General features: G+C 40.2%; 1 protein-coding gene across 1 annotated transcript in view; it reads left to right on the top strand.

Moving 5' to 3' along the window:
- The first annotated feature begins 6,487 nt into the window (after nt 1-6,487).
- The window catches only part of LOC121698428 (radixin-like), a 44,104-nt gene continuing 35,972 nt past the window's right edge, over nt 6,488-14,619 (top strand). Inside the window, 2 exon segments of the mRNA XM_042080521.1 lie at nt 6,488-6,712; nt 11,488-11,590. Of these exon segments, the coding sequence (XP_041936455.1) occupies nt 11,579-11,590 (12 nt within the window). The 5' untranslated portion in view covers nt 6,488-6,712; nt 11,488-11,578.

Below are 14,619 nucleotides of genomic sequence, written 5' to 3'. Positions count from 1 at the left end.
CATTGTGCAGTACAAAGCCAACGAAATGCAGTTTGCGTCTAACCAGAAGTGCAAAAAAGCGGAAAAGTACAATGTGATATACAAAGTATATGGACAAGTGGTGCATAGACAAGACAAGAAATATGGTGCAGTAGACAGTAGTATACAGTTTGTTTACAAAAGGTTGTTTAGAGCAATATAAATTAAATATAAATATGTGCAGTGTATTAGCATTTACCCTTATAAGCAGGGGCAGAGCCAGAGGGGTGGCTTTGGGTGGCACAGGCCATCCTTGAAATTCAATTGGCCACCCCGAAATCCTAGTCTACGATTGGCCATTATGACGGTCTAAGGCGGGACCTTTCTTGACGCATTTGCAGTGTTTGACGTGTCAGACAGACTTGGAAAGTGACAAACACGCTTGCCATTATACATGACTTATTGTTTTTAGCATGTGAGTTTAGGCCTACAGGCTACTGCTTGTGCTAACACGCAAAGATATCTATTTACCTATTGCATCCGCCAATGCCTATTTATCTAATCACCAGTGTTGGGAGTAATGCGTTACAAAAGTAATGTAATTACTGTAATATATTGCTGTTTGCGGTAACGCGGTAATGTAAGGCATTACAAAAAAATTAGGTAATATTTTACTCGGTACAAACTTCAGTAACGCACGTTACAATGCATTTTAACCCAACATTAAGCAGTGTTTTGTTTTGATACATATTCGCAAACACCACCGCGAGAACAACAGGAGAAAAAATCCGAGCAAAATAGTAGAATGTTATCTCCTGATACTGGTTGAAGAAGACTGTGGCTGCAGCAGACTCCAGAAGTCGGACTCTATTTGCGGGATGGACATAAGCCTACGTTCATTATTTTCAGCTTGTCAGAGACAAGGATATGAAGAACATAATAGTTAGTGCACTTTGTGTGCGAAACCGAAAGATCTCACTATGCCTCACGAAATAGCACAAGTCATTTAATGAAACATCTAAAGTGGCGCCACGCTAATCTTTTTGATTCTTGATAAAACACAAACTATGCTCTTCTAGTGCATGTCAGCTTTGAGCTGTGAACTTGAATGAGAGAATAAAGGGATAGAAATGCAGAAAAAGCTTGTGTAGCCTGGCAGTGCCACCGCTCCCACGCGCATCACGCACTTTGCGTAGGGCAAAGGACAGAGGAGGCACCCAAATGTAACCAATGAATAGTAGCTTTACTGCAAACTGCGTTTCATTCTTCATCAATAACGTTTACAATGTCAGAATGCACTAACACCATGGTACATGCAAGTTTGATACTTTTTGGGTTCTCTCAATCTTCACCACGTAGTACTAGTAGAATGGAATTGGTGGGTCTTCAATAATTCGTTTTTCAAGCATTTACATGAAGCACATGATATGCCGAGTCGATAAAAAAAATCCATTCAGATAACTAATATTGTGCTATCAATGTAACTCAACAAACAAGGCTTGTAAACAAGAGCTGGCAAAAGGGCATTATGAGAACGTAAAGATCAATGCTCTTAAAGTGACAGTGCACCATTTATAAGAAAACAGCATTTCTTCATAAATTAATGTTTAAAAACACACACTAATGGTCTGTAAACTAGATGTACCGCAGAGCGGTACAAAATATGACCGCCGCCCAGTCCAGCACATTTTTTCCACAAAAAGAAATCACGCTGAAAGGCCTATATGATTCTAACTGTCTCACTAAATTGCATTATCCACACTCAATTCTCACTGGTATCTGCTAGACAACAAGTACCAAAACATGATTAGTTCATAGATTTCACATGTAAAATTCATTTTATACAACTCCATCTTGCCTGTTCATAATTCTGAGAAATTCTTGATTGTTTGTGTTATGTTTATGTTATGTGTGTGGGTGTGTGTGTGTGTGTGAGTGTGTGTGTGTGTGTGTGTGTGTGTGTGTGTGTGCGTGCTTGTGTGTGTGCCTGCGTATGTGCCTGTGCATGCAAGCGTACATATGTCTACTGTGTGAGTATGTGTCATACGTATGATTACTGTGAATGTATGTGTGTGTGTGTGTGCATCTGTTTGTGCACATGTGTGCACATGAAATGGGTTAACATGACCCCTGGAGGCAAACATACGGAAAAAAATGGTCATCCTAGGCCCTACAGTTCTCAAGATATTCACAGAGAACTGTGTCTGCCCTACCCTCCTTTCGGGGGGTCCAGTCCAGCGGGGGGGCTACAGATCAAAACGGTTCCATGCTATCCATGTGGGGGTACATGCCCACCAAGTTTTGTGTACCCCGGTCTTTCAGTGTCCCGGGAATCCTTGTTGGTGTACGTCACTAAATGTACACATAAATTATTTTATTGTAAGGCCCCCCATGAACGAAAGTACACAAAACTTGGCATGCATTCGGAGGGTGTCATAATGATCCTACACTTTTAATTTCGTGCAGTTTTGACCTTGTCAGCCAGAGATATTGTGATGAACACCTAATTTTTTGCTTTTGAATTTTTAACTAGGTGGCGCTATACATGAAATAAGTGGTAATGGGATGGGTTGACATGCCCCCTTAAGACCAACATACATAAAAAAGGTGGACCTCCTAGGCCCTACGGTTCTCGAGATATTCACAGAAAACTGTCTCTGGCCACCTAAAGGCCAGTTGGTGTATAGTAACATAAATTAATTTATTGTGTGGCCCCCCATGAACGGAATTCCACAAAACTTGGCGTGCATACAGAGGGTGTCATAATGATCCTACACTTCCAATTTAGTGCAGTTTTGACTATGTTAGGTCACAGATACCTTCAATTACAACACCTCATTTTTACTTTTTTGTGTTTAACTAGGTGGCGCTATACATGAAATGAGTGGTTATGGAATGGGTTGACATGGCCCCTTGAGATCAACATACAAAAAAAAAATGGTCCTCCTAAACCCTACGGTTTTCGAGATATTCACAGAAAATCTGTCTGCCCTACCCTCCTTTCGGGGGGTCCAGTCCAGCGGGGGGGCTACAGATCAAAACGAAAAACGATGGTTCCATGCTATCCATGAAAAAATCCAAAAAAAAAAAATCTGACTAAACCTATATGACCGCCGCTTCGCTGCACGGCGGTCATAATAAGATGCCTTGAGTTGTTAGGATAGTGGATAAAATAGGGAAACAATTTCCTAGTGAAGGTATAGAAAGGTACACAAATGTATACTTCCACATTTTACTAGACCATAACAATAAAATATGAGTCATACCATACCTCATTGCTATCTGAGAGAATACCCCTTCTAAAGTTCAGGAAAACATCCAGAAGAAACAGTGAGTCAGACAACACATTGAACACTTTCCAGCATGTCCGAGCCACTCCGACAGCCTCCTCAGAATAGGCTATTTCCATTAGAAATAAGGTTCAAAAAAGTCAATATGACCATGACCAGGACATAATTGTGCCTGCAATGAAGATACAAAGTAATCACTGTTATCCAGATACAATGGCCAAACTTTACTAAATTGTTTTTGTTTTTTTTACAAACTTGGACTTTCCATTTTGGGTTGTTTGGCCATGTTACCATGGTTCAATGTGATTATTTAAATAAGGGATTATGTATTGTCCGCTGTCATTATTGGAAAATAAGTCCCGACAGGGCGAACAGGGGGTCCTACTTTGTCTCGAAGGGACTTAATGTTTGATGTTATGCTATGGTGTTTGTTTGTGTAAAATACTGTGTAATGCTTTGTTACAAACTGGTATTGCTATATCTTGTATCAATAGCTAACAAAGGTTATAGCATATTGTTCTCACAACTTGTTGACAACTGGAACGCAACCAACTTTTTACATGGTTATTGTCTCTCTGAGCTCCAAGTTGCTTTATGAGACAAGACTGAACTGAAGCTGAAGATTGATTACTACATCTTCTAATCATGTGTCATGAGCCTGCTCAAACTACACAAAAATTGGACCAGATTCAAATGTTTGTCGGATCCGACTGATTCAGGGCTGAAATCAGGTCAAAATAGCAGTGTCTGCTTGGTATGAGTAAGCACCAATCAGAGGCTCCATGCATCATTTTGAGCTTTTATGATGTCATCACGTAGGCATAAGTAAGCACCAATTAGATGCTCCATGCATCATTAAAATACAAAACTATGGTTATTGTTATGGATTTGGCAGACCCCCAATAGTATTTTGGTACAAAATACAAAGCCATTTTCTTCAACCTAATAAAATACAAGTTACAGAAGATAAGATAAGAAGAATGCCGTTATACTGCACTTTTTTTGTTCAAGAATAATGGAGTACAATGCAGTTCCATGTCCAAAATACTGCATTTCTGCATATAAACTGCAATAAATTCCTCAAAAACAGCAGGTTTTGACACTCAAAAAACTGTTTTGACGCTTGAAAGCTACAGTTATTTTTCCTAATGTACAGCACTAGGTGGCGACATATACTTTCAATTGGTAGCCTACAGCCGAGGGCCTTAATGAGCCAGACCCCCTAATTTCGGTCCATCTATACAATTCGAGGAGAATGTCTCATAGTTATTAGAATTAGATTTAAGCATTGCATTTGGGATAAAAAATCTTAGTTAAATATTTCCACAAAGCTTTGTCAGCTGATTATTTATTATTATTATTATTATTATTATTATTATTATTAATAATAATAATAATAATAATAGTAATAATAATAATAATATGCTTCATTTGTATAGCACCTTTCATACACAGAATGCAGCTGTACATTTGGAGCATGTAACACAATAATAGAGAAGAGTCAGTCATTATCAGTCATTCCTCTTCGTCGCTGTGGCCGTTTATGATCCAATCAGCAACATTGGCTGATTTACACTAAAACAATATTTTTTGTGCATTGCAACTTTTCTGAAATGTTATGTATAAGTATGTCAATTAGGCCTATATTATCTACTACAATATGCAATAATTGCCGTACATTTCAAGAAACCATAACACTGGATAAGTCAGGTTCAAACTTATTGTTTTTGTTTTTCATTTTGGACATATTAGAGTGAAATGCTATAGTGGGTATTTTAAATATAGGAATTTTGAATCTGATCAAAAAACTGCCAATAGCCATTGGCAACATAGGCTATATGCAGGAGTTTTTAGAGGAGATTGTTCATATGATTTGTAACTTATAGGATGGAAAGAATGTAATAAAAGTTTGGACTGACATATTTAACCTGTCATTGGCCCAGGCAGCTGTCCCCGCATGCTTTAAAACCACCTCCATTGTGCCGGTGCCAAAACACTCCACTACCCTGGAAATCCAGAGTTCTCGCGAGAGCACAATGGAATTGTCTCTGCGAGACACTCTGGCAAAGAGCAATGATGCACGTTACTTTTACCCCAACATTCAGGGGAACCAGCTAAACTGATGAAGACAGCGCTGAAACGTTGGAGGACAGTACACATTGGTCGTAATGTTATCCGATTGCGTCAAAGTCCGAAATCATTCAGAGTAAACATGGTCTTATCCAATTGCGTGCAGTGAGATTTTTAAATGCATGCTTGTTGCCGCCCCTCAAGTTGGGCCATTACATTGTTTTTTGCCAGACCCTTAATCTTTCTAGATTATCAGGGTCTGGATTTTTCAGGCTAACACTCCACTGCAACGAGCCTTAATGAATTCCGTCCAGTTGCACTCATCCCCATCATTATGAAGTGCTTCGATCCTGGCCCACCTCAAGACCTGCTTACCACCCTCACTGGGCCCCTTCCAATTTATCACAGTCAGAACAGGAGGATGCCATCATACAGCACTTCACTCCGCCCTGTCCCACCTTGACAATATGTGAGAATGCTGTTCATTGACTTCAGCAGCATTCAACACCATCATCCCCTCCAAACTAATCACCAAACTCAGTGAACTGGGCATCAATATCTCCTTCTGGATTCTGGACTTCCTAACCAGTAGACGCAGTCTGTTAGGTTAGATAACCACACCTCTTTACCCTCACCCTGAACACCGGTGTACCACAGGGCTCTATGTGCTGAGCCCTCTCCTTTACTCCATTGTCAAGTTTGCCGACGACACTAGGTGATGGGTCTTATCAGCAACAATGAGAAGGTCTACAGGGAGGTCCAGCACATAGCTCCTACAACACAGCTCCTAAAACCAAGAAGACCAAAGAGCTCATTGTGGACTTCAGGAAGTTAAAAGCTAGCACACACCCCCATCCTGATGTTTTAGTAGATGACCAAACCTATTTCTTCGTCATGAACTAGGCTACCATGAACCACTGAGGGTATATTGTCAGTCTAAATTGATTCGAGTTCATAGGCCTACACCTCACATGAATCATGATAGCCAGCATAAGCAAACATTCAATGTGTAGACTAGAGGTTATTTATTTATTTATTTATTTATTGATTTATTGTACTTAATTCGTCAACTTATTCAAGACATTATCACAGTGGGGCGCGCTCATACCCCCTTCTCATCAATCAATTGAACCACGCCTCATTTTGACTCCCATGACGACGGCCATATTGGTTACCTCACAAGCTTTCCTTGCCGTGGATACTATCAAGTTAGGTGAGGTCTTCTTCAGTTTGGTCCTTGCCGTTATTTCAGCGTGGAGGCGTACGACAGTGGTCGTTTTAAAACTATTGTAGCCTACTGAATGTTTATGTGTCCTGAATAAAAAAGATACTTAAATGACAGAGTGGACCTAGGGAATTTATTATCTGTTAGAACAAGCAGTCCTTCCAACAAGGTGAGTTTTATCTTTCAAGTGGCTTCTCAGGGTTTGGATGTTAGGCACTTAACGTTACCTAACGGTATTATTTACGTTAACGTTAGCGGGTTTTCAGTCCGTTTGTATTTAGTCCGTATAGCTATTGCCCTTCATACAGTAACGTTGGTGTAGATGCCTTTTTAATCTCATGGTTGAATAACGAAATCGTATTAACAGCCAGGTTAGAACTAGCCTACTGGAGCTAGCGGCAACGTAACGTTTCTTTCCAACAAGCGGGACTTGAATGCGCGGTAGCGTCAGGTTTGCAATGAAAAAAATAATAATAGCGGCAGCAGGCTAATTTGTGGTTCATCAAAACTCTTGTTTTATTTTTGGATCCAATGTGAACTTTATTGCCAGAAGTTATAATCAGGATTTGTTAATACATATGGAAATGTGCACTAGGTCAGTGAAATTACAAGAGTACAAAAGAAGCTAACTGTTTAGTGCTAGCATAGATACGGTGCGTCAAGATAAAGTTTGCGGAATTCCATGTGGCTAGTTTCACCAACGTTTACAGTCGTAGCTATGCAGTTAGCGTGCTAGCTCGCGTTGATATGTAACGTGGAATATTTAACTTAGCTTGTTTAAACACGTATCCAAAGTTAACTGAAATGTTAATAGGAGCTCTATATTGCACCTCAATGTTAACCGATTGTTATACGTTATGGACACGCGACATATAACGTTAATAGATCATCCTGCACAGTTACAGTTGGTGTGTTACTCTGGGCCTTGAGGGAAATGAATGGTTAATATGATATGTGATAGTAAGCATAGCAACATGGCCTTGTGTAGCTAACGTTACTCTGACGTCGGCTCCTGCGGCAACACACGTTAACGTTACCCTATTCAGCTCACGTTAACATTCTCCAATTGAAGATATGATAAATTACATAATGAGCGAAACGTATTGCTCTTTTCAACGATGGTGCAAAAGCAATCCATATTGGGTGCGTAGACGTAGAGGCTATTTTAGTCCGAGAGAGCTTTGCAACGCTACATTGCTTTCACGACCTGATGTGGGACGGGTCACTGCTACGAAGCAGAGACATGGTGATTTTAACGTTGCTGAAGTTGTTTCTTATATTTTTAGAGAGTGGGGAATCATATTAATGGGTCAAAGATTGTAACACTAGGCATAACTTGGTACCATGCCACGCGACCAGTCGTATAAATGCAGAATAGAAACCTGTCAACCAATTTTGATGTTGTGTTAATGGATGCTACACAACTTCATGGTGTGCTGATAGCTACACTGTTGACTCATGTGCGTGTGTATCGTAAACTGTAATGCTGCAGTATCTCTGATGATCGCCCGTTTATTGTTTAGTATAGCTCAGTACTAGGAGGAAACGAGATGATCAAAACTGTAAAAGACTTGTATAGGAAGAAGGGCCAGCCGCTTGGACACACTACTAATCCAAAATCTAAATCTTTCAAAATAGATATACGAACTGTTTTTTCTTTTTGACAAAACCTTTGAATGAGAAGATGTATATTTGTGTCTTAACGCATTTGTGACATTGAAGTAGTCAGTAGATCTAATGTCCTGGTCATGCATTTCACATTGTCATGTGCTCTCATATGCTAGGACAAACTATATTTGCACTGATGAACTAAAAGCTTTTCTCGCAAAAACGTGAAAGGCAGGTGTCAGTTCCGTTTTCAGGAAGCACAGTTCAACCTGCACTAGTACCTACCATATGGTCTTGAGTAATTTGTGTGCAGTAAAGTATCAAATCAGAAGGTGAAGTGAAACTGCTGATTGGCCTGATTTGATTGGCTGTTTCCATAAGGGGCAGGCGCATGAAGAGATTGTACCAGAGACTTTCTAATGAGACAGCCCTCAAAAAACCCTCCATAGAAATGCATGGGGCTAGTTTGTAACGTTACTACACATATCACACCCCTTCCTCGGCAAAACGTCGACATGTGAATACATTGAGCCAATCATATGGTGTGTGGTGAAGACATTGTGCCAATCATGTGTTGTGATCTCGCCGCTGGAGCAAGACTGGTGTTGTGAAGCCTTGCGCATGCGCATTTCTGCCGAAATGGATGCCCAACGAGTGCCCAAAAAGCGTTGCCCTATGGCCGCCGAGTGGAGGGACTTGCCTAAAAGGACTTTGACTGTACCATGTATTCTTTTTAAGAGTCATGTTAGTTGTCCACTGAAGCATGATGAGCATGCCAGTTCTCTTTAAATTCATGGTTCTTCCCAAGCAGTATCAGGATGCAGGACCAGGAACACTTCTGGCATTTTTAATCCCCATTCTCTCCAAGACTCAATCTTGAGTTATGACGGTTGTCCATAAGTAGCTGGAGTTGTTGATGTTTTAAGCACTGTGCATTAATTAACTCTAATTGTAGGCCATGTTCACAAGTATTTTTCCTGGTGTACGCCTATGTACGCTAATGGAGCAGTCCTAGCCCTGTTCCACCACATCGCTATGAATCTTTGATAATTGCTCACAAAAAAATCATCTTACTTTTAAGGATTACATTTGGGCTGCACAATTATTCAATCTTAGCTAATAACAGTGCAAATAATCATGCGGCTTGCAACTCTGAGTCGGCCCCAATGGTTAATCTTGTCACATCTGATTTTTATATTCATGTCATCCTCCTTGTGTGACAGACAGTGAAGCTCACTTAGCAGGAGTGCTGTGCTTCTCATGCACTAGGCATGCTCACCAATCAGAAGTCAAAGCGAAATTTGGAATATTGATCTCAACTGAAGTTTGACTTTCAAAAATGATATCGCAAATCAAATAGCAATGGTTACATCTCTCACAATTAGATATTTTTTTTCCAGATAATTGTGCAGCCCTAGATTATTACACCTTGTAAACAATATTGAATTTGTTGATGTTTGGTGGTCAAGGTTTGACGTTGGTTGGTAGGATATGAGCCTCCACTAAAGATCATTAGCATCAGGGCTAGAAATTAACTGTTTTTCTCAGTGTCCCGCAGCTGTCCCGAATTCTATTTGCCACTGTCCCGGACTTAACCACCAGTGTCCCAAATTCAAGTTTTTGTTTTTTCCCATTCTACATAATGAACAGCATAATAATCAGTAACTTGCATCACTTAATTAACTCATTCTGGCCCACCATGTAAGTTCTGAAATCTTAATTTATTAAACACCATTTTATTAACATTAATCATCTGCTGTTTCACACAACACTCATTTTCAGAGATTGCACTTTTGGCTCTTTTTTGAGGTTGCACTAGACATTCTCGTTGTCCGTCGTTTTGACAGACAGGGTTGTAAAACATTCCGTCAATAATCTATTTTCACGTGTCTTTAATTTCAATGTCAGTTTCGTGTGATGTCATGGCCACAGATCTAAGTGAAAACAATAAGTAGCATGGGAAATTACCACAAAGCTGTCAGAGGCTACTCTCCGGTATTCGTTGATTTACTCAAGAATAGCCTATAGCTTAGAACTGCCACAGCGAAATGTAAAATGCTAATTTATATAACTGTTTTCATAATTATAGGCTACTTTGCAACACTATCGTTTTGTCAAGTTGCAGTAGGCTATTTAGCTCAGCATGATATTGTCACTGACAGAAAACATGCAGCGTTTTAGTCAGAGAGGACTGTCATCTCGTTTTTTTTCGAACACCAGTGTAACCTTAGGCCTACACTACCAGTTAAAAATGTTCACAATTGTCATGAAAACAAAATCCCATTTACCTGCCTGCTAGTTAGTTAAGTTAACCTAGGAATATCGGAAATTGACCCATTAGGCCTACCGTACGCGCCCTGTTTTTGTGTCGGCCTATGAGTCACTTAATATTCATTTAACCAATACGGTAGCCTGGGTGTTCCCATGCTGCCTTGCGCGCGATTTGATTCACGCTGCTAAGGCAGCCTGGAGACCATGAAGCAAATTTTCACCTGAGATAGGGAACCAATCACAGAACAGGTGGGAAAGCAAGACGATGATGAGCTATGCACAGACGCATTTGATAGACATCCGTGGCACCCAATAAACGGATCTGGGCATTTTTTTCAAATACGAGAAAATGAACGTTTGGTTCCCAGACCACGTCTCATTGAGAAGTGGTGGCGCTAGCCAGGCTACCAATACGGCGGATTCCTAAGGAAACGCAAGCACCCATCCCGTTTGGATATCTTATAATATATTTGTACCAAAAAAGCCTACAGTGATTAGAAGAGCAGTAAACAGTGTTGTAAGGCTGCGTGTACAAAACGGCTTCTTTACAGATTAGCTGGCTAACGCTGTTTTTGCCAGCTGCCAGTTACGCCATGTCAAATTTTGTATAATTGTATTCAGATGAGAAAGATACGTTTAGATTCCCATGTGAACAGTTTAGGAAAAAAGTACCTATTTTGAAATTTGTTTTGCCATTTTTTCTACTGTCCCAGAGTTGTCCCAGACATAATTCTATTGTGTTCCGGAAGCATTTGTTATGGTCTCCTGAACGTCGGAACATCGTTAATTTCGAGCCCTGATAAGCATGTTATTAGACTTGGCACCATGATGATGGCCCCCTCACCTCTAAAATGGCCTATTTGACTTTTATGTAATCCTGAAAGGGCATGACCCTATTATTTCCAAAAATAGAATTATGAACCAGAACCATGGAATATGTAATCTTCCTATGATGTTACCAAAATAACATTAAGACTGTAAAGCTCAGCCATGTTTAACATTGTGGGCGTGTGTTGACTGTTCAGTTCAGATATTCTTATGATTACTATGTTTGTCTTCTTCTAGGTCTGCAGCATTGAGCTTGTGCTATCCTGTGGCAAACGACTAACACTTTCATTTCTGTGGAGATAAGGGGACGGGAGGCGAGGAGGCAGAGATGCCGAAACCGGTAAGGCCAAATGTCCCTTCCTCTTATCGTTCAGATGGTTAATCTTACTTAATCGTCTATCCAATGTGTTTTTTTTTTTTTTTTTACTTAATACCGTGATAGATTAGTGATTGGTTGGGAGTGTTAAACTGGTTTGCTTTTACATTGGAAATGGGGAACATCAGTGTTCAAAATCAAGTATCTTTCTCAAGCGCAGTTGTTCGTGTGCCTCTCTCACTCACAAACGCACACACAAACACATGCATAATGGACGTGGACATGCATGTGAGTTTCGCGACATGTATGCGGTGCCTCCTGATGCTGTAATCCCCTTCAACAGAGGGCAGAACACATTGGACTGTACAGGATGGGGCTTGCCTGTTTCTTCCCCATGAAATACTCCCACTCTCATGTCACCCACGGCAATCAGATGTGCTTTGTTTGTTGCAATCAGTTAATGTCCATGCCTAAACTCTGATTCAGGTTTAGGCACTGGAGTGTTAAGGCATTAAAATCTAATTTTCCTAAAAGGGACTGAAACATTAAGGTAATGATAATGAAAGCATATTTTTTCCTTAAGGTAATTGACTCTCAAAGGTAAAACCAACACAATTGTAGCGATTGAAAATGGTGAGATAACTCAATGATAACGTAAGCCCTTAAGATAAAGGACCCGATAGTAGCTGATAACAAAGGTTGCTATTGCCATGTCTCTTGATAAGTTAGATGTGCCATTCTGTAGAGGGTTGAACGGAAGGCTTTGAAATGACTAGCATGTCTAACTGCCCTGAATCATGTTGTACAACAATTCTTCTGAAATCTTTTTGTGTCTTTCTCATGGCACCAAATGAAGGTTTATGTGTCCAAGGCAGCCACACCAAAACGACATACTAATCCTAGTACTCTTTCTAGAGTTGCTGTCATTGCATTGAGTAGTTGGCTGAAAGAAACAGACAATGATTGGCTCCCATTTGAGGCTTTTGAGACTAAAACTACACCGCCATGATTGAAAGTATCTTGTCATGCTGTAGACATTAGAAGCCCACTAGCAACTATTATTAGATACAACTATTATGTAAAGTGTGGTAATGCCATCATAGCATCTGAATGTGTCATTGGATAGCCTGTTTACAGTGAATTATGGCCACACACATGATAACTTGTATATTTATCATTATACATTTGTCTTGCGAATCCAGAGATTGACACTGTGAGAACTGCAGCACTCTCCACTGTACTCTACTGCACTGCCTGCTCTGTCTGACGGCTGATTGCAACAGGAAGTATATTACAGGCCCGCCCCGTACATTAAAATAAGTGCAGAATGCCTATAGTGTGCCTTTATTTTCTTAACCATGTGCCATTTTTTTTAAGTGATCTTCAAAGGCAAAAGGAGGGTATGAAGCCTACCTGGTGCTCTTTGAAATAATTAATTCATCTTTCGGAAATGTCTACTCTCAAAGCAGTTATTGGGAGTGGGTAGCTGAGGGGAGTGTTACTGACCCTTTCAACTCTATTCTTATAAATGACCAGAGATAATCTTAAAAAATGATCTGGATGCAGACTGATTCACATCTACATCCAGATTATGCTTTGATCTACACATGTTAAACTTGCTGTGAAATAATAGTTTAGTGCACTGGTTGCATATGTTTGGTCAGTTGACTTATGACTAGGGGTATAACGGTACACAGAAGTCACGGTTCGGTTCGGACATCACAGTTCGGTACGAGTTCGGTACAATGGAGGGGAAAGCAAAACAAAAATGCAGAAAGCTAATTTTTTTTTTTTTTTATTGTGCATGTCTCAGGCTGTACCACCTAGTGTCATACAGTCTCTTCCCTGAGCTATCTGCAACAGCCTGAAGTGTGTAAGATTTAGGCTAATCAGTACAATAAGTACCCAGACTCCATCTGTAACTTGTAAACAAAATAAGACAATCAGCTATAAAACTGAAAATAGGCCTACAGCATCTCTTATTTCTGAAAGTGCAAATTACATAGAATAATGATTTTTACAAATCCACTTAAGCAAGACCTTCAACATCCGTGTTTAGTTGTATATGGAAGGGTCTACAATTTGCCTCAATATTTTTCAGTGTGTGTACAGTAATAATCTACTAACTGTGAAAATATCACACTATTTTGCCTTCTTTTAAAAAAACGAAATTGCTCCTTTCATTTCATAAACACTAAACAGACTACAACTAGAAGTCACGTGACTGTGCCCTTCGACATTAACTCACCGTAGCATGGTTTGTTTATTAGCCTGGTTAGCGTTGACACTTTCTTTTACTGTCTATGCACTTAACACTACCAGCTCCTCATGTGAGAAGTTATAAGTTACCCTAACATAAAGGTAATTACCACACAATTTGCATAGCTTTCTGTCATTACAAAATCATTTAATTTAAGGCCATAGGTTTTGGCCCTATTTGTATGTGTATCCAAAGGCTGGTGAAGCGCAGGGGAAGTCCCCCCCCCCCCCCTCGTTTCAGTGATTGGTAGCCTATCTGGGTGATGGTTTCGTATATGTGTAGCATGTTCGATATATCTCCACTCACATACCCAACAACTGCTGAACAACGCCGACACACAGTTTCATCTTATCCACCACTCTCTCGCCTGTTCTACTGTAACTGAAGTTCTCAAACTTGCGATCTTAGAGACCAGCGGATTCTCTCGCCACCACTCGCTAACAACTCGCTAACTCGCCACCACTCGCTTAGTGCTGCTAACTCTGACTGACTCGACCAACAACCTGACAAAAAAATAACATAGGCGCCAATCAGAGCTAAGGCGAGGCTACGGATTAGCGTTGGGTGTCGCTAAAGAACTCTCGTAACTCTCGTACTTAACAGTAATTGTGCATTACATTAATTAATCCGCACAAGTTTTATGTCTTTTTATACCGTGTATTCTCCATGTAAATTCATGCACCGAACCGTGACACCCGTACCTTTTCGGTTCAATACGAATACATGAACCGTTACACCCCTACTTATGACATGCAGTGCCTGGTGTGAAATGACATGTGTGTGCATCTGGCAT

This window comes from Alosa sapidissima, chromosome 23 (genome assembly GCF_018492685.1).
Source record: "Alosa sapidissima isolate fAloSap1 chromosome 23, fAloSap1.pri, whole genome shotgun sequence".
In the NCBI taxonomy this organism is placed as follows: domain Eukaryota; kingdom Metazoa; phylum Chordata; class Actinopteri; order Clupeiformes; family Clupeidae; genus Alosa; species Alosa sapidissima.
This window is presented reverse-complemented; position numbering and strand designations above follow the sequence as displayed.